General features: G+C 41.1%; 1 protein-coding gene across 5 annotated transcripts in view; it reads left to right on the forward strand.

The window, feature by feature from the left end:
- The window catches only part of ME3 (malic enzyme 3), a 128,955-nt gene that overhangs the window by 17,788 nt on the left and 90,550 nt on the right, over window positions 1–20,617 (forward strand). Inside the window, exon 1 of one of the 5 annotated variants that reach the window (XM_074816312.1) lies at window positions 11,399–11,524. The exons of the other annotated variants lie outside the window; for them this stretch is intronic. Coding sequence (XP_074672413.1) covers window positions 11,414–11,524 — 111 coding nt within the window. The 5' untranslated portion in view covers window positions 11,399–11,413. Of the gene's footprint in view, window positions 1–11,398; window positions 11,525–20,617 lie in introns of those variants that run through there. 5 annotated transcript variants of the gene reach the window in all.

The following is a 20,617-nucleotide window of genomic DNA, read 5'->3' on the forward strand; positions in this document are numbered from 1 at the left end:
CAGACGTAGGCAGTATCTATACTAACAAATTAAACATACCCAAGACCATTCTTTGCCACCGAGGCCAGCTGTAAGATCTGCATGCTCACTACTAAACTCTTATCCTTCAAAACAGTCGGTCTGCTTACGGGGTATGGTCTGTGACCCATCGTAAGTCCCAAATGGCCAATACCGGAATCACCAACCCTATAAATAGGACTGACTGCTGCAGAAGTTTATTGAGAGACATCATGGGTTTTCAGTTAAATACAGTATTGGTAATTACAGCTTTTGATAATCAGCAGCTGTTACATATTTATTTAATTATTCCCCTACACTTGTTTTTAATATAATTTGTTATGAAACTGATATTAACAAAAGTATGATTTAGTTTTTCTTACCAAGATTTTCTTTAAATCTCAAAATACAGACTAGGGTTCTAGTTCTGCAACTGATTTACAGCTTACCTGTAGTCTCATTTCACCTTACTATTTCAATTTTTTCAGCTAAGGAGACTTCATTCATACTGGGTTTTTTTGGGGGTGTGTGTTGTGGTTGTTTGTTTTCTTTGGGGTTTTGAGGGTTTTTTTCCATCAATGATGACCCCAGGGCCTCATTTCTTTTGTTACATGCTTTCTACTTACGGACTGGTGTATGAATCCCCATACGAACCACTTCTGGACAGAAGCAGAATTTTTTTTTGGAGCAGAATCTATATCTAATTCTATTCTTAAAATACAAAATATACAAATGCACTTCACATAACCTTACTGTTCTTGATGATGTACCTCAGTTGTGCTGTTGTGTCCCCTTTATGTTGCTTTGGAATAGGATGTGCAAATTATTAATTACTCTCTTTTTTTTTTTTTCTTTTTTGTGTGACAGCATCTTGCTTTAGTAAGACTTACAAAGTAGTGGCTAAAAGCTTAGAACATGAAAAAGTACACTGACCTCTTTGAGTGTCAGTATGGCTCTGCTTCCCCAGACCTCTGTGCCTGCACCTTTTCGGTGTAAATCCTGTGTGGTCTGTATGACAGCTGCTTGCTGATTTTTACATTAGTACCCAGCAGAGTCAAAGAGTTGAAGACCTTTTGCACAACAAACAGGGATTTCCCACCCACAGTTTTAAGGAATTCTTTGAAAATTATATTTCTTGTGGGCTACCTCAACGTTGGTGAATCATGCGGACTAAACACACAAATTATAGCTTGGTTAAGTGGTCTAGAGAAAACAAAAATTTCCAGTATTTGAAGAAGAATTTCTGATCCTGAAAGCTTGTCTATTTGTTTTTCCCCTGACTATATTGATTGGCATAGCCAAGCTCAATAAGAATGATTGACATATGCCAGGAGCTCATAATTCTGATGCTGTGAATGGCAACACATATGGTTAATCCACAAATGGTTAATGCATTTGCTGAGCATTTCCAAGTGGAAAGTTGTTCACTGGCCCAGGACAGTACTTTTCTTGTGGACTAGTCTTTCACAATGATTATTAATATGAAAGCTGAGAAACTAAAGCTGAGAAACTAATTGCAGATAACTATATACAATTACATTGATCCTTTTAGTTTTCAAACGTTATTATTTAAAATATTTCGTTCCATAATAATGTCTTTTAAATCTTGGATTCTTTATTGGTTTGCACTAACTAGTTACAGTTTAGAGTATGTTGCTTGCTGCTTCTCATCTAAAGTGGGCAGCTCTTTCAAAGAGGAATGAAGAATTAGAACCCATTTATGAAGTTTGCTTTCTGGAACAGGGTTGCTTAGAACTCCACAGCTTCTGGTGATCGCCAGTACTCTTGGGTTTTTTTGGCCAGTTGATGAAAATGCCCTCCTACCTGCAACACCTACAGAGTTTGTGTGATTGGAAAGTACATACAAAAGGTTTCCATAGAGATATCTGCGTGGAGGAGGTCCCAAATACGAGGCAAGTAGGCTGATGAGCCTCCAAAAAGTAGTACTTCATCAACCCCAGAATAAGTGTTTCAAATAGTAGTTCACTATCCTTCCAAAAAAGATGCTTGTCAAGGGAAGTATCTTGGTGTTCAGCAATCAGGTAATTGGTGTTCCGGAGTTAATAAGCCAAGTTCAGAGGGAGTTTGAAAAGTTAATTCTGTCTTGCTTCACAACTGTCTCTTCATCAGTGGTTTAAGCTCATTGTTTCATGCTTTATGTGGACACAGTAGACTCTTGCTCATCTAATCACAGAGGCAACTTCAGCAAGGCCAGGCAAAATAATGCAATATTGTTCTGGTTTTGGCTGGGGTAGAGTTAATTTTCCTCATAGTAGCTAGTATGGGGCTGTGTTCTGGATTTGTGCGGAAAACAGTGTTGATAACACAGGGGTGTTTTTGTCACTGCTGAGCAGTGCTCACACAGAGTCACGGCCTTTTCTGCTCTTCACCCCACCCCGCCAGCGAGTGAGCTGGGGGTGCACAAGAAGTTGCGGGGGGACACAGCTGGGACAGCTGACCCCAGCTGACCCAAGGGATATCCAGATCATATGATGTCATGCTCAGCATATAAAGTTGGGGGAAGAAGAAGGAAGGGGGGGATGTTCAGAATTACAGTATTTTGTCTTTCCAAGTAATGGTTAGGCATGATGAATCCCGGCTTTTCTGGAGATGGCTGCACACCTGCCTGCCCATGGGAAGTGGTGAATTAATTCCTTGTTTTGCTTTGCTTGTGTGCATGGCTTTTGCTTTACCTATTAAGCTGTCGTTATCTCAACCCACGAGTTTTCTCACTTTTACTCTTCCAATTCTCTCCCCCATCCCAACTGGGGGAGGGTGAGTGAGTAGCTGTGTGGAACTTAGTTGACAACTGGGGTTAAACCATGACAAATGTTCATGTTTGAACATAAAGCTTTACCACCACAGTGGTTCCCAGACCCTTGAAGGACCCTCATCTGTGTTGTGGTGCAACCCCTTCTATGTGGGTGTTTGGATTTTGAAAGGGTTTGCTGTATCTGTGAACCCTGGAGGTGCTTGGCTCGTTTGTAGACTGTTATCAAATCTCCTTTCTACAAATAAAGGGTGTATTTCTGCATAAAAAGGAAAAAGATGTTTTGTGGTATTTTTTGCAGACAGATCTCACGTTCATTAGACACCAAGAAAAGCCTGCTGTGTTTATGCTTAGCAAGACTCAGTTCAGAAGCGTTGTCAGGTGTTAGCATGGGGTTTCAGACAGATCTGGCACGGGGATGGGGACTTAACTGAATGACGCACGCTTTTTCTGTGCTGTGCTTCAGCACTTTGGAAAGGCGTTCAGTTCTTACATGTGTTAAGCATCTTTCAAGAAGTGTTGCATCTTAGTTTCTAGCTTCACAAGCTTGCGAGACATCAGTTTTGTCTTGACTGTTTATCTGAGGGAAACATGCATCAATCCTGTAAGTGCTGTTAGCTGGCTATGTGTAAACACATTAGTAGTAGAGAGTGTGTGAAGGGTTTTATGCTATTGTTCCAATTGATGTTTATGCCTTGCTACTCTTTTCAGTGACAGTTCATAGTCAGCCTCTTTTCTGTAAAGACCTTTCATGGCCAGAGTGTTCCCCCATGAGCAGAAGTTTGAGAGGCATCCTGGTTTATTTAGGTGTTCTCTGTGTGTGAATATATAGAAAAAAACTCTGGAAGATATAGCTGCTTTTTAATCTAGCTTTAAATTTCCTTCTGGACAGCCTTGCGTTAACAGTGGTGTTACATCCAAACAGTTTGGAACTGCAAAAGCACGCTTTCATCTATGACTTTACAGCCTGTTCATCTAAAGCCATTCATACATGTTTCAGTGTGTCAGGGGTGCTATTTCTGTAGCGCTATCTGTACCATGTTTGAGCTTATTTCAGCATTTTTGCCTAGTTGCTGTGGGTGGAACTACATGTATCTCAATTACAGAACACACTCGGGTCCGTATAGGGCTTTTTGGCCAATAATTGACGCTAGATGATATTTGGCTTTGTCAGCAGGGTTTGGCTGGTCAAGCTGACTCTATTCTGTCCTCCCTCCACCCACCCTACGACTTGTTTTCCCCTGTTCCACAGCTTGGAAAGGAAAAATCTGAAAGTGAAGAAATCTCAGAGATTCCACTACTTCATTCCCAGTCCTCTGCTGTTAGGAAATCTAGTTCCCCTGTGAATAATAACCACCTCAGTGCAAAGCTCACTGTAGAGAAAGTGCAGTCTTGTGTTGGAATTAAGAATCAATTCCATGATGTGCAGCTACTTGAGTCGTTCCTGATGCTGTTTCAGTGCTTTATAAACTATTAGAACATACTTTTGCCTTTTTAGGGGATCTTGTTACAAGCCACTACTTGGTAGTTGCAGAATTCTGGTTTCTGCACAAACTGTGTGGTAAGATCCCCTGGCACATGCCTCGGCTCTGCGATGAATTGGCCCTGGAGCACTGATGCTAAAGATGCCTGTGGAGAACCCCACAGCAAGAAACAGTATGAAAAACATGAGAAACTTGAACTAAGTTGGGGTTTCTTTGTATTCTGCCAACCAAATGGCTCTTTGTATCCTACCTTCTCTTGTGTCTCAGGTAGCTTGATAATTTTACTGCTTGGATATGTCTGTGTGGCTTTAATTAGATCAGACCATTTATTCTAGTGTCCTGTTCTCACCGTGGCCAACAGCAGATGCCTAGGGAAAAATGGAGGTAGGCAAGCAAGCAGCGACAGTGCTTTCTGCTGCCAGCAGTTTGCAGCTCAGGGACCTACTAGCTTCAATCATTACATTTAATATCCTTCAGAATATTTTTTCCCCTGTTTGTTAAATGCTTTTAAACTCCATATTCAAAGTAGTAACATACAAGGCAAGGAGTTCTTTACAGTGGCTGTTGTATAAAAAAATATCTCTGAACCTGTAGTTTGATGGTATTGTTTGATGCCTTCTTGCTCTTCTATAAGAAGAGACCGTGAATAACCACAGATTTCTCTGGCCCTTCATGAGAAATACGATTTCTAGCAGCTTCTTAAGAGAGACTTCTAGAGAATCTCAATGCCTTAGGTGGTGATGGGATGAAGCCATCATTGAAGAAGACCTTGTGGTGGTGAGATGAAGGCTCTGCAGTAGGACAACATGTACTAGCCTAATTAAATTTCTCAGATGTAGAGACCAATTACTAAAGCTAACTAGATAGGGTGAATATCTCTTCTTTATTATCAAGTTTTCTGCTTTATGTAATACATTAGTAATGCTCAGATGTTCATGACCTCCTGAATCTCAACACCATTTTTTTCCAGTGTGTGTGCAGAAGAGAAGAACAATAAGAGTCAGGAAATATGGATTCCCTTTGAAGCAGGTTAGTTTTGAGTCACACCAAGGTTAAAAACCAACAAACAAACAAACAAAAAATACCCCCCGACCCCACACAAGACAATCACCAAAAATTAGCACATCTAAAATCAATGAATTTTTTTTTAAATAATTGGTTCTCAGCCAGTTGTTTAAATTCTCATGGGAAATGAGTGGAAAATTTGAAAATAGAATGGAGACTTGATAGTGAAAAGCCCTGGTGTGATGGAGTAGAGCTAGGAAATGAATTTGAAATGTGCAGTTATATGAAGTCAATGTTCTCATTTCATAAGAAAGTAAGAATTCTAAAGCAGTGTGTAGAATACAGCTCTGGGATGGAAATTACTTCCATAAACTGAAGCTGTAACTTCAAGTGCATCACATAAGCATATATTCCACAGCCTCAAACCATATTTAATAAATTGATACGACAGAATTTCAATACAAATAGCTTTGTGAAAGAGTAAACAACACCATGGTGGTAAAGCTGTAGAGATAAGCCTTAAGGGTCTTTCCAGCAGTTTTTGTATGTTGGATTTTTTAAAAAAGACAAAACTGTGTAAAATACATTTTTTTCTTAAGGAGACAGACCTTGTCTATTTTATGTAATAATCTACTCTGAGCCTGCCTTAAATTTAAAATAAATAAATAGCTGTGATGCCACAGCTTTTTGTTGTTGCTTGAAGTTCCCACATATTTTGAACTCATCCACTGCACAGCGGGCTCTGAGGTTTCGTTATAAGCTGGCAAGGGAATAAATGCAAAACCAGCAGGTTCATCCTTGCAGCCTCAGCAGAAACTCGCTAGGATGTCCTGTGGAGCTGCAGGAGCAGACCTAAAGCTCATTTATGCTCCCAGTCCATCTACTTTATCTTGCTGGGCACTCATCTGCTCCACTGACGAGTATCTCTGAGCTGGGCTGAGTATCTCACACTGAGCTTTGGTTCTGCAGAGAATGTGAAAGAAAATAAAACTGAAACCTGGAACCAAGGAAAAAAAATTGCTGATTGGGGAAATATGGAGACGGAAAGCCCCATCCCTTCATTCAAAATTGTGGGGAGGTTTCTGCCACTACAGTGCTGGAGATGACACATGAAGATGACTTGAGGGCAGGAAGGGAGCCAGGGCAACTGTGGCCTTAGTCTTCAATATCATCCTCAGAGTGACAGTGTGCCCATAAAAAGGCCTGTGAGGACCTGTATGACCAGTAGTGCTCATCTGCTGTCTGGTAAAGCTTTCCTCAGCTTAGGCTCTGAAACACATTTCTTTTCTGACTGCATCATTTGTAACTTTAATCTGTCAACTTTTGCACCCCAGGTGCCTAAGCAGCCCTCCTGGCATGTGCTTCCAAGCTGCTTCTGCAGGAGGCCCTGTGGGTCTGTGCAGTTTCTTCTGTCTTGGCTGTTTGTCATCACCATGGTTGGGTTTTCTGTTTTGGGTGGTTTGGTTTGGTTTTTTCTTTCAGACTGTAATTGGGGCCTGTGTTATGGTTGTCATAATTCACCTCACTTGCATCCAGGGAATTTGACCTGGAATTCTTTTGCGGGTCTCTGTTCCTTTGTGGTAGAGTGCAAGGAAGTGAGCTGTTTTGTCCTGAAGTCTGCTTAGAAGTTGCTGGAAACTATTAGTCAACTTTTCCAGTAAGGCTGGTAGTGCTGGACAAGTGGTCGACACAATGTCTTTGTGAATAGCAACAGCTAGAAACAGCCCTTCTGTTCACAGAATCATAGAATAGTTTGGATTGGAAGGGACCTTCAGAGGTCGGACCAACCCCCCTGCAATGAGCAGGGACATCTTCAACTCGATCAGGTTGCTCAGAGCCCCGTCCAACCCCACCTTGAATGTTTCCAGGGATGGGGCATTTACTACCTCTCTGGGCAACCCGTGCCAGTGTTTCACCAGCCTCATCATAAAAAATGTCTTCCTTATATCTAGTCTAATCTACCCTCTTTTAGTTTAAAACCATTACCCCTTGTCCTGCTGCAACAGGCCTTACTAAAACATCTTGTCTCCAAGGTTCTAAGGTGAGAACTTCGGGGTTTCATGTCTTTGCTGTTTAAAATTTTTTCCTTTACAAAAGTATCTTTCAAAATTTTTCAGTGGAAAACTTTTGTTTCAAGTTTTCCAGCTTTTGATTAAAATGAAATATTAAAACTCAGTGTTTTTTCATTTACTTTTTTAAAGAAAGTTTTACTTTTTGTCACGAAGTACAATAAAAGGCAACCAGCTGTTTTTTGCTCTTCTTCCCGTTACTGCTTTGCAGGGTTTTTTATTCTAATAGCTCAAAGTTAAGAAGCTAGAATAATGAGAAGAGGGTTTAAAATGTGGAAGGAGGAGGGAACTGATATATATATATATATATATGTTTTCTTTTAGAAAGACAGAGCAGGAGAGAAGGAAAAAGGTTTAAATAACAAAATCCAGCTTCCTCCAAGGGTCCTACAGGCAGAGATAAACTCACTGAACAGAACCAGTTGAGTTTTTTAGTAATCCATCAGAGGAAAAATGAGGCAAAAGGGGAATATGCAAATGCAAAAATTCCTAAAATAAATATATTCCTGTAATTTTATTGTCTAGAGCTGTACAACATATGTGACCTGGGGTCTCATTGTGCTAATTATGGTTAATTCAAATAGTGAGAGACACGGCTCTGCTGTCCTCTGCCACGTGAGAGAAGCAGGGAATGGGAGGGGGAGCGATTAAAGATCAAGAGGCACTTGGCTTTGGTTCCTTCAGGCAGATGAACAAAGATGCAGACCCTTGGTCAGTGAGTGTCAGCGCAGAACTTCAGCAGGATGGAGAAAGTCAGGCGCACCTTGGTTAGGTCACCTTGTACAACATGCCAGGTCTTGGCAGCAATAAAAATTTTGCTTGTCTGTGTTCCTGGTCATTTTGTTATGAAAAATCACAGTAAAACTTGGTTTACTATGGGTATCCAAAAACATGTTCATTTTTCTACTGTTTTTATCCCTTCTATTCTGAAAAGTGAGTCTAAATTACAAGATCAGTGTTGTGCTTCAGTCACAGTATTCTCTTTGCTCCGTCAAACCTGCCTGGTTTTTGCAAACTGCTAAGGAGGCGTCATCCTGAGCAAGCTGGCCTGCTCTGAGCAGGGCTAGGACTAGATGACCTCTGGAGGTCCCCTTCTACCTAAATTAATGTGTGACTGTGTGACGTACTCATGTAACTGAGGGAGATTCTACTTCAGTGAATTGTGTTATAGTATTTGGGGTTTTGACTCCACTGCTGCCCTGGACAGCTAGATGAGCAGCTCTGTCCTTGTGGTTGAAGTCAGGAGTTTAAGGGGTGGAAGACTCTTATTTCTAGCGATTAATTTCTAGATATTAAAAAAAAAACAGGTTTGATTCTTTTTATTTAGCTTGACATTAATTGATACTTTCTTGCTGTTTAAGGGATATAAAATGCAGGATTTTAATGTTCTGTAATGTTTATTTTTAAAGTGAGACCAAAATTAAACTACGACTTTTGGCAGAAGGCGTATTTTTTTTTAATCCATGCCAAGACGAACTGTTGTTTCATTTCTTCTTCCCTATTCCTTAGCACAGAGCTCTCAAAATTAAAAAACCTGCACATTCATACAGTACCTATGAACCACTGAGGAGCCAGGACATTGCTCTTCCTAACTACGTCTTCACAGATAACTTAAACACTCTCTTGGATGGCAGGAACTTTGACAACTTGTTTTCATGCTCAAAAGTCTCTGGTTCATTTAAAACTTGAAGCCAGGGCTTGACCTGTTTTCTACTAGAAATATTTGGGCCATCGCTCAAGTTTAGAGTCCGTGTGCTCGGTGTAGAGCTATAGGGATGTGAAAAATTAATTCTGAGAATAGCATCTCCTGACAGTGCTTTGCTTATATGAAAGCCAGGAAGACAGACAGCTGCTGCCATATCATCTCTCACAGGCACTGAGTTAAAATCCTTACAAATAGCAGTTCCACACAAAAATGAATCTATATTTTGCTGTAATTTTTCAGACTCTTTTAATTATTATTTTAGATTTGTACATAGGTGATTTGTTTCTTTAAAGTCCATCAGGAAGGTGATCCATCAGGTCAGTGGCTTATTTTAGAGATAAGAGAGCAGAACAACTGCACTTCCAACCTTTAAGTATTGCCTGCCATCTGGAAAGGCTTAGTTCATAGTAAGGTGCAAGTCTGGACATGAATTTGTAGTGCTTCAGCTCACTCAAACAACCCCTGTACAATAGTTTAAAGGTCAGGTTAGGTAGCAGGAGTTGTCAGGCATTCTGTCCAACCTGGATTGAAATTTCATGTCTAAATAAGAAGAATAGAACATTGGATCCTTACTATAGGCTTTTCTATCAGGACAGTGACTCTAAGTGCATGTACAGAGATCACAGGGACAGGAGATACTTTTGTATGTGGAAAATCCGCTAACCACCATATCTGTTGCTTCACAGCTTGTCTAATATTTGCCCAAAGGTGAAACATGGGGAGACACTGTCAACGATTGTTTCCTGCAGCAGCTGATCAAGGTGTGCCACAAAAGAAAATACAACCCTTGATTTGGCATTAAGTAAAGTGCCAGACCTGGCTGAAAATTTTGCAGTTTTAAGTGCTGCTCATACCAGTGACTAAAGGTATTTTAGATTCGGGTTCCCTATGGAGATAAAAAGGCCGAACATCCACCGCAGTTGTGCTCAGCTTCTATAAGATGTAAGTGTGTGTGTATGGGGAAGATTGATAAAAGAATGTTAAAAAGGGCTTTTAAGAGAATTAAGCACAGGAGGTATGGAGATGCTGAATCACTAGTATGCATTACCTTTTAATAAGGGCTTAGAAAATGGTGAAAGGGAGCAGAGTAAACAGCAAAGTAAAATAGGTTATGAAAAGACAGGAAGGCAGTCTTTGGAAAGTTGGAAGTGTATTCAAAGGATGAAAATGGAAAGAATCCTAATCTCAGCAGATGAGATGTAAAAATATAAAGCAAAAAGAAGGAAAACTAGCTAAAGGACTTAAAACTAGTACTGAATTCTTCAAACCAGAGAGTCTGTAAGGTCAGTTGATCATCACAGTATAAAAAGAAGCAGCTGGAGATGACAGACACCCCATTGCAGAGAAGCCAAATTAATTATTTGCATTGATATTCACTATGGAAGAAACAGGTGAGACTGCCATAGAAGCTTTTCGGGTAAACTCAGGAGAGAATATGTCCAATATTGAGGCTGCTGTGGAAGAAATGATGATACAGTAGACACTACAAACATGATGGTATTGACCTGAGAGCTCTAGGGGAACTCGAACTTTAAGGAGCTGCATTGCTTTCGGTAAAATGTGTCATCACTTAAAACTTTCTCACTATCTGAAGACTAAGAGGTGGACAGTGGATGTCCACCTTAAAAAGATTCCAAGGGAATGTGGGGAGCTACAGGCCTATAACAGCAGCAAATTAACAGAGACTCTCTAATAAAGTATAGAATGAGTAGCTGCTTGGACAAATACAATCTGCTGAGGAGGAATCTGTATGGCTTCTTTAAAGGCTTCCATAAACCTCTTGGTTTATAAATCTCCGAAGGGATCAACAAATATGTAAGCAACGTGCTTTGGTTGATGCTGTCTTTATGGATTTTGATAAATTTTTGATGCAGCCCTTGCCAAAGGCTTTTTAGGAGGCAAAGCAATTGTGATAGAGGAGGGAAGATCCTGGCATGGTTACATCAGTAATTAAAAGATAAGAAATAAAGTCTTGGAGTGAATGGAGGGAAGTTACCAGTGAAGTCCCAGAGGAATCTGTGCTGAGGTATATCCTGCTCATCTTATTCATAAATGCCCTGCAAAAAGCAATGTCCTGGAAAAGGTCCACAGAAGAGCAGCAGGGTTGATCAGAGATATAGAAGGGCTTCCGTGTAAGGAACAATTGACCAGGTTGGGACTGTTTGGTTTCCAAAATTGTGAGTGCTACGGAAAGGATGGACAAAGATTGCTTTAGTCTTCCCAGTATGTGTGAAATGTGGAATACCATTTTCATGAGTTATCTCTTCGAAAAAAATCCCTGGGAATTAAAACAAGGAGATGAAAACGTCACAAGTTCCCTCTGAATTTCTTGGTATTTTCCTTTACTTTTCAGACCTGAAGTCCTGGCCATCTCCAGAGGTTGATGAAATCATGTCTTCTCCTGGTATCTAAAAGTCAGACACAAAGTGCTTCAACACAAGAACTCAAAATTAGTGACAATTTTCAAATTCCTGAGTATTGCTTGGGTTTTTTGGTAAGACAAACATTATATCTAAGTGAATGGGTCTAGAGAGATTTGAGTTTACTAGCTTCTGCTAGAAAACTGGCCACAAATAACATAGCTCCATTTCACATTAGTCACTGATGAAGTAGCCTGCTGCTTTGTTTCCAGAGTAGAGCAGCTTTGGGTTCATGTAGACTGGAATGTGAGAACAGTAAATTTGTGCTCTTTCATATAGGTGTATGCTATAGCCCTCAGATTGTTCATAGTCTTCTGAAGGATGTTACAGACCTGACAGAATAGAAGGAAGAGAGGAAAAGCATTTTCAAGTTTATCTGTATTGGGGAGCAGAAATACCATTTAAAGCAATTTACATTCACTGGGTAAATAAAGGATGACGAGATTAGAAGCAGCCAAAAATATTTCAGTGGGTGCTCTTTCAAGTTTACTTGGTACCTCTCCCGCATTGTTCATACTTGTTTTTCATGAATACATGAGGGTTAGATCAGCTGGGCCAAGCTTGGATCTGATACAAATAGACACAAAACTTTTATTGCCTGTGATCCTGAGTCCTTATTTTCACTTAGCCTGATTTTACCCTGTTGTTTGATTATTAACATCAGTGGAGTTGCTCCAGGTATTGCTGATAAGTGATATCAAAATCAGACTTTTAGTGAGAACTAGGCTCACTATTTCAAGGGAAAATGGTTCCCTTAACTGTTGCCAGGAGAGCAGCACTCATTTCCAAACCAGCCCAACTGTTGCTGACATTTATTTGCTATGAGAGTTGTTGCAGAAGTATTGGGGTTTATGCTGATGAATAAAGGGACTCCCGTAAGCCATGGTCCAAAGTATTAAAGCTGTTAACTTCTTCTCTGTGGATCACTTAAAAGACTTACTTCATTAAAGGGGAGTGGACATTAAATCACTGCCATGAACATAAAATCCTGTTGTGTTCACATGCGATACAATTAAAGGTTTCAGGCATTCCAATAAGGATCAGCCCACACTGATCCAAATCACTGAACAGGAAATGCTGCTAGGCAAGATCCTGAGCTTAACTAATTAATTTTAATTTATGTATTAAAGTGTTGATCTAGATAATGCAGTAATTACAAATGCTTGTGTTTGAAGACCATAAAAATTGCTAAAAAATGAAATTTTGCAATCATCAGAATGTGGAGGTTGGTCACATTTGGCAAAGAAATGTTTGTCTTGTCCCAGGGCAATGCATTTGTAATTAAGATGCAAGTAAAGTCTCTTGAGTAGACTTAGGTCTCTAAAGCACATACCAACTTTTAGACCCAATAATGCACTACCTCTGTTTCATGTGCAGTCACAGAAATGGATATTTTTGCAAGATGCTCAGCAAATAATTTCAAAAAACAACCCGAAGTCCTGGATGCCAAAACTATTCTTTTTACACCGTGTCATTCAAAGTGACTTATTTCTTCCCAGGACATTTAGTTTAACCATATTAATTTCTGAATGATGGAATGAGACAGTGTTTTCAGGGTCAGCAGCTGATTTCACACTCACGCTCTTTGCCTTCAGGCACTGGTTTCTCACCCACTAAAGAGACCTGAAGACGTTTGTCTGTTGTCCCACCAGTCCCTAAATCAGCTGCTTTCAGGAGGGCATAAAGCATATTTCCAACTTTGGAGAACTAGTTACTCTGAGAATATTTGTCACTTCACTCTGTTTAGTGAATTACTGCTCTCAAAGGTTCCCTGCAACTGTCAGATCACTGGGAAATTGTTTTATTACCAGACAAAATTTAAAGGTAAGAGTTAGGTTTGGCCATTATCTTCATAGAATAAAGATAATTGTAAGTTATGATTGTACTATGTTGAACACCTACAAAAGAAAATCAGAAGAAAATGTACTTGTAGGGAGTATTTAGCAAATATCCTTCCTTTTCAGTGGCAGTCTCTTGGCTCACTGCAGCTGACTTCTCTTCCAGCCACCCAAGGCTGGTTTGCCAAAGAGCTGACGACTCTCTTCTTTGTGGTACCCTGTGGTCACTCAGGGTGAGACTTGGCCTTCTGTAGATGGGATGATGTTTCCTCCTTTCTCTGCCCTATTAAGCGTCTTGTTTCAGGCTTTTTCAGTAGGAATACTGCTTTAGGACTTGCTTTAAATGTTGTTGAAAATGTCTTATCTTTTCCTCCCTTTGCATCTGGGCTCTGGGAGGACACTGATCCTCCATGCTGCTTCTAGACTAGACTTCTCTCTGCTGCTGACCTTGTGTAACTTACACTACACTGTGCTCCACAGTCACCATATCTTTTCTGGATTTAAGCTGATTTTTCCCATTTAAAGCCTTCAGAAAACCCAGGATGTTTAAGTGCACCCATATCTCATTGGATTTGCCATGTGGAGCTTGCTGCAAGCATTTCATACTTCACACACAGTACAGTAATGTGTGTGCCAGGTTTGGCACTGAGTCCTGTCCTAAATTACTCCCCCCACCTGCCTACCCTCCCTTTGTGTTAGCTGGAGGATTTTGCTGTTACAGCATCTGTGGATTGCTTTGTTGCATCTGAGTGTGCTCTCCTTAAAGTGTAAGAATATTATGTTCTGCCAGTTCCACAGTTTGTTTCCTTTTGAAGATGTAAATGCAGAGGCTCAACATGCACTGCAAGTGTTACGTTTGTATTAGAGTTGCATTCAAAATCTCCAGAAAGGTAGTTCCTGTAGGGACCTTAAAATCTAGGAGATTCATAGTGTCACTCTACTGCCTGTACTGTATCTCGCCTGTGATTTGTTGTCACTTTTCATCCACTCTGACCCTGTACATTTTATATGAAAATATAGGGGTTTTCTAATGCATAGATCAGAAAAGTTTAACTGCTTTAACAACAAAAGATCTGAAGGTATATCTCTGATGTCTTCTAATTCTGGTTTTCATTTAAAGCCTAGGTATGTATCTTGCTAAAACATCTGTTGCCATTGAGAGAAAAATTACTATTAGCCAACCATTTTTTCTAACTCTAAGAGTTTCACAGTTAATGTATTTCCGACATATATCTACTTCAGCAGCTGTTCGTGTGCCTGTATACAATTGTGGAAGAAAAACTACTTGCACTAGTTAGAACCAGAGTGAGACGTAAACTGTGGCCTCCTCATGTCAGCATGATTTCAGTTCTGCTGAAGTTGATGGGAAGTTAGTGCATGCTTCTACACAAACATTTTCTGACTTCAGGGCCATCCTACAGATAAATACCTATTGTGGCTTCTGTGACCCTAATATAGCCAGGAAAACTCAACACAGAGCTGTGGAAGAAGTAATAGGAAGAGAGCAAAAAAGAAATTGCTGCAGCATATCATAAACACAGACAGCACTGCCCAGAGATTAAAATGGGTGTTTGTTGTCTCCTTTCATCAACTTTTCCCTAAGACTGTTTACTTAAGAGCTCCTCAGCTATTGCCAGGAATGCAGTTATCCTATTTTAGGCTATATGTACTCAATAAATCTCTAAGCTGCTCCCACAGTGGGTGAGAGAGGCTTTGAGCTGGTGGTGTGATGCTGCAGTGCTGTGGTTCACCAAACTCTGCAGGTATTTAAAATAAACCTCTTTGCTTGAAGGTGCTTACCCACTCTGAAGTAATGAGCAGACATTTAAATGTAGCTTTGTTATTTGGTCATTTTTCTCTCACTTATATAAACTGAACCTCCTAAAAGTACAAAAAGTCGACGCTTCCAAATAATCTACCAAAATCAGACGCAGAGAGGAGAGGAGTTGAAGCAGAGTAGGCAATAGACATGAGTGGCCGTAGGGCAGATGGAAGGGAGGAACTGATACAAATTTAGCCTCATTTTCTGTGTTGCATATCACCAATGCTTCTGCTGAATCATTGGGTCTTGTGTTTTTAACAAATAACCCACTGGTCATGTGTGTGAAAATACAGCAGATACAGTGAAAATACAGGAGAGAAGGGTTTTATGTAACTTGCTACAGAAAAGTACTTGCTTGTTCAGCCTGGGGATCAAATGGGGATCATAATGCCTTCACTGCTGTATCTGTGAATGCTTTATGTATACTGCATGGGCTCTACTCTGAATCTAAACAAACCAATTTAAACAGCCCTGTGAGTGAACTCGATTCAACTTCCCTGCCAGAAAGGGAGGCCTCTGTCATTGGCAATTTCAGATGGAGCCATTTTCATTTGTCTGGCCTATGTTCTTTGTACCGGGTCTTAATATTTTGTGAATAGACTAAAAGGTGGAAAAATAGTAGCAGCTTGGGTGTGTGGGGGGGGGAAGAACCGAAACAACCATCTTTGAACTGCTTGGGTCAGATTCAGCCCAGCAGCAGAAGTCCAACTCCAAGCAGGGCTGAATTTGGCACCATCGGATGCTGCTCCAACACTGATGGGGCTGGATTTGTCCTGCCTGGAATTTGAGAAACAGGCTGTTTCTTGTGCTTTCTTCACTCTGCTGCTTATTAAGAATTTGACCTTTTGAGAGGTCAGTGTCTTGGTGCACCCTAGAGTCATGTAGGTGAGTGGGTGTTCGAGCTGAATCTTCAAATACAGGTCAGCCCTGGAGCTATATTAAGGAGCAACATCTTCTCTTCTGCTTATGGCTGACTTGCTGCCACTCCTCTGTGGCTTTCTGTGTTGCACCATCACTCGTTTCTCTAAAGGCTTTTTATTGGGACCCAAAAGCTTGTGTCTGATTCAGCTCTGTTATTTCAGCTCATGTTGTAATCCTTGTGCTACTTTGCCTCGCTTCATTCAAATGTTCATCTAACAGTTATTTAGTTTTTCCCATTGCTCTCTACTAGGTGAAACAGGGTCATCTGTTTATAGCTGTGAGCTCTTCCACTAAAGCAGTAGTTTAAAACAGATTCTTAGACGTCAGCTCATGACCTGCTGTCAACGTGAAGGATTTAAGAAAGCCTGTTTTGGCTGGCATAGCAGGCTGTCGTCTGTGCACATGCCTAAACCGATCTCCTGCTGGGGGTCGGGAAGGGAATTCCTCCATCAGGAGCAGCACACAAAGAGCCAGGAGCATTTCTGAAGGAGAGAAGGAGGGAAAAGCTCACATTCCTCCAGCGCATCAGCTACCTGTCGCTTCGAGGGGGACATGTAACACGGGACCTGCCAGCCCTTTGCTCAGGGGACCAGCTTGGTTCTGGCATGTGGATAACCATTCCTTTGACAGAGGTTCACTGCAGCATTTGTTACACATCCTCCAGGAGGAAACCCTGACATGCAGTTCCTACCTGCTGTATTAAATCCCCTTAATTTTCTTTCCCTCTGGGTGAGTCGAGGGCACTGTGGTCTGTAGCTCCCCACAGTGGGAAATCCTGGTAATGCTTTAGGCTTGAGTGAGTTTGCAGGGATTGAGGGGGGTGTGGTGGCTGGGTTTGCTGTTTTAACTATCTCTGCACTTGGCCTGTTTCACCCTTTGCAGGAGGTAAAATATATCCCAAGTAATGAGATTTTTTTTTTTGTCAGTTTGTCTGCAAGTTTCAAAGGAGCAGAAGTGCTTGGTAGCTTTTGTCTCCTGTTTGGGAAAGAAAAATGCAGCCCTCAAATTCCTGTTGCACTGTTGGTGAGTGAAATCTGTTCTGAACTGCAGCCATGCATCTCTAAGGGCAGACAGGGGAACGTCTCTCATCTAGACAGAATACAAGCACCCAGCCATCTGCAAGCCAAAGAAAATCCTTAGTCATAAATGAGGAGATGAGGGATTTAAAAGCAGATTTTGGTTTTATTTGGGCTAGAACCTTTGGATAAGGTTTGACTCAAATGGGGTCATTAACATTACTCCCAGGTTTTGGTCTTCTTGTCTGAAGAGCAGTGTGTGCTCTTCAGATGAGGGTGCCTGGAGAGACACCCCAGCTCAGCTAGTCCCTCCTAGGAAGAAGCTAGGCCAATCTGCTTGGGATTTCCTTTGTAGTGTCCCAGCTGGCTCCTCGAATGGGCATGGGATTTGTTGATGACCACAGGAGAGAATGAGGGGAAGAAATGGGAAGAAGAATTGTGCCTTCATCAAGTCCCACCTCCAGCTGCTGGAGATGGGTGTTATATTGAGACTAGTCTTGAGTTTCATTATATTACTGTGATTTGTTTGTTTCTGTCTGTATCTGTGGGTAATGCTCTAAAATGAGTTTGAATGTTTCTTCAGAAGTATGATTTACATCTTACATTTGGTGTTAACAATGTGTGTATATGTTTGCTGCCACTTGCATTTCTGTCAGCTGAAATAACAAGCATCTACACAGGTCAGTCTTCTGTTCATAACCAGTTTTGATTCCAGTTCAATTCCTTGTGTGCTCCGTCACTGGGACTCCATCCCTCCATCCCTTCCTGTGCCATGCAAACAGGAGAGGCATCTTCTAGCCATGAAGGAAAGGAGATCTCTGTGTGGAAAATTTGAGATCCAGTGCACTAGTTTATCATTGAAACTTTTGAATTGCACATGCAACAGGAAAACACAAGTAGTCTGAAAACACTCAGACTTTTTGGACCATTCCTGTTAGGCTATTTTTTCAGGCCTGTCACAAACATAGACAGATTCTGTGTGCCTCCAGTCACTATTTCATTTTCTTTTTCCTTGTACCCATATATGTACATCATATAATGTCTTTCTGGTCATGGAAGGAGGGAAGTCTTTCATATGGATGCTGGGAATAATCCCTTAGTATCTTCCCTTCAGGTCAGTCCTGGCCTGAAGTAGCCTAAACCAGTTCTTGGATACATTTCATAGTGTTTAAGTCAGCTGTGGTTTGTGCTCTCTGTTTTTTTCCACAAAAGCCATAAGCTGAAGGAAGCATAAGCACAACACATCCTTGGTTTTGATGACATGAAATTTATTAAACCCAGCTATAAAAATTGCTGGGTTATAGTATATAATAACTTTTGAAAAACAGATAGTGAAGAGCTCTAGAGGGTTTGAAAAATTTATTTATAGGACTGCTATCCGACTTGTTTCACTATAATCATACTCGAGTAGCATCAACCAGAGTAGCTGATTAAGCTTCAGTGGGGACTGTGTTTCACACACTTGGTGTTTTCTACCTTCAGGATTACACTGAGGGATTTCAAGAAGCAATATTATTTATAACCATAAAAAAGCATGTAAATTTTTCTTTTTTAAGTCCACCATCATTGCATCTGTGCATTTCAGCAGCATCCCTGGGCACTACAGCTGGGAATTGGCCACCAGGCACTGAAAACATGATCATTTCCAGGCAGGTTGTGACACAGGTCTTTGTCACTCCTCTAATTCTTGCCACAATTTTCTGAAGTTGTAAAAGTCAAAAGCCAGTGGAAACTGCATTTTCCTACAGATACAAGTTAGTAAGGGGTTTTCCAGGGGAGAGGATTCATGCAGCACTGAGTGTCCAACAATTCCTGTCTTGTGAACTCAGTGCTATAGTGGAAGGCTGCAATAACATCTTTGCTGCAAGCAGATTTACACAGATACACCCAGAACAAACATTTCCTGTCATTTTTTATCTCCTTTGTTAGATACAAACACAAATGTCTCCAAGGACAATCAAATGAGAACACTTTGAAATGAACCCAAGCAGTGAGCAAGTGCATTAACATGCAGGATCCCATTTTAGTTTTCTAATTAAACTCAATTGTGTTCTCTGACCTGCATTTTAAATACTGAATATTTAGTGAGATTCATACTTTTTTTCTCCCCTAGCCTGGCTCCTTTCAGGCTTTGTTCAGCATGTGAATAGCTCCATTAGGGAAATGTGAAAGCACTGGACTATGCATTGAGTTGCTATTTTGACATTCCAGAGGGAGATGCTACTAAGCTGTAAATTACAGAATTAGACATCATTGATTTGAATTCAGATCAGTTTGGCCTGAAAAGCTGGCTTTAGCTATTTGACCTGTCCTGACCCATTTCTGTGCTTTATTCAGTAAGGTACCTGAGTTGTTTGCAAATTTCCTCCCACTCTACTGTGTACAGAAATCTGAAGTATTCAAATGTTTTAGCCCATAGCTCTTGCTTTGGTGAAATCAAAATAATTTTGTACCTCATCATAATATGAGATTTTTAAACATTTTTGTTGCTGTCCTTTCTTTTATATTTTTTCCAGCATGCCCCAGTTTCAGAAGTGTAGCTATAATAAAATTTGCTTATAAAACCCATGAAACTTTGGACGTTGTTGAAGCTAACATTTAATACAATGATTAAAGCCAGTATTTACAGTTACTTGAGATGAGATTGGAAAGGTACTGGGTTGCAAACCTTGACTCCAGAAAGAAGTACAATCCTCTGCTTGAGTCATAGCCTAGTGCAGAGCTTTGCTCACATGTTGGAGGAACGGAGCTGGGGCAGTAAGACCAGCGCTGATCAGTCTGTGCTGTGTTTGAGCCAGATGCTGAAGAGGCAGCAGTAAGCCACCCTTAGATAGTGGGAGAGGTGGAAAGAAGGAGTGAGGTGAGGAACATCACCTGTTTTCTCAAGTGAGATTCAGTTATAGAAAGTTTGGGATTTAAGAGACCTGGGGTAGTTCCCTGAATTTTCCTGTTATTTACTGAATGAACTTGAAGGTTTGGAGCATTGCTGAATCACAATAAAAATACAGGTCCTTATTTTCTGCTTTCGAAGGCTCTGAAGCTGAGTGCAGAAGTAGGTGCAGATAGACTGTTCAGGCATAAACCCCGGACCTTCCAAAGGAAACCTGCTGGATGCAAAGCAAACGCCAATTTGTCATCCCTGTGAATGCTTTTGCACTTTTTCAAACAGCTGGTGCTGGCCGTTGACCGAGCCAGGACAGCAGGGTGCTTGGGTCATTGGGCTGACACCATTGCTGTTCAGGCTGTGCCCCTGCACCTACCTGGCTGCTGGCCGCTCTGCGTCCTGTCCGCACCTCCTGCCTTTTCTCCAGCTCTGGTAGGAGACATCTCGTCTGTTCCCACACTGCAATTCCCAGCTCTTCAGAAACACAGACACCCAGCTTTGCTACCACAGCATGCTCGCTGCCCTTAAAGGTGCTCGGGGTGGGGGGGGAGCTCGCCAAGCCGTGCTGCCGCTTCTTCTGCACCCTTCCCTGTGGGTAAAGGCCTTGCAAGTCAACATGCTCCAACCTTCACAGCTTGCTGACTGAAGCTTTTAAAAAGTAGCCTGTGGCATGGACAGATGTAATG

This window comes from Strix aluco, chromosome 2 (assembly GCF_031877795.1).
Source record: "Strix aluco isolate bStrAlu1 chromosome 2, bStrAlu1.hap1, whole genome shotgun sequence".
NCBI lineage: Eukaryota > Metazoa > Chordata > Aves > Strigiformes > Strigidae > Strix > Strix aluco.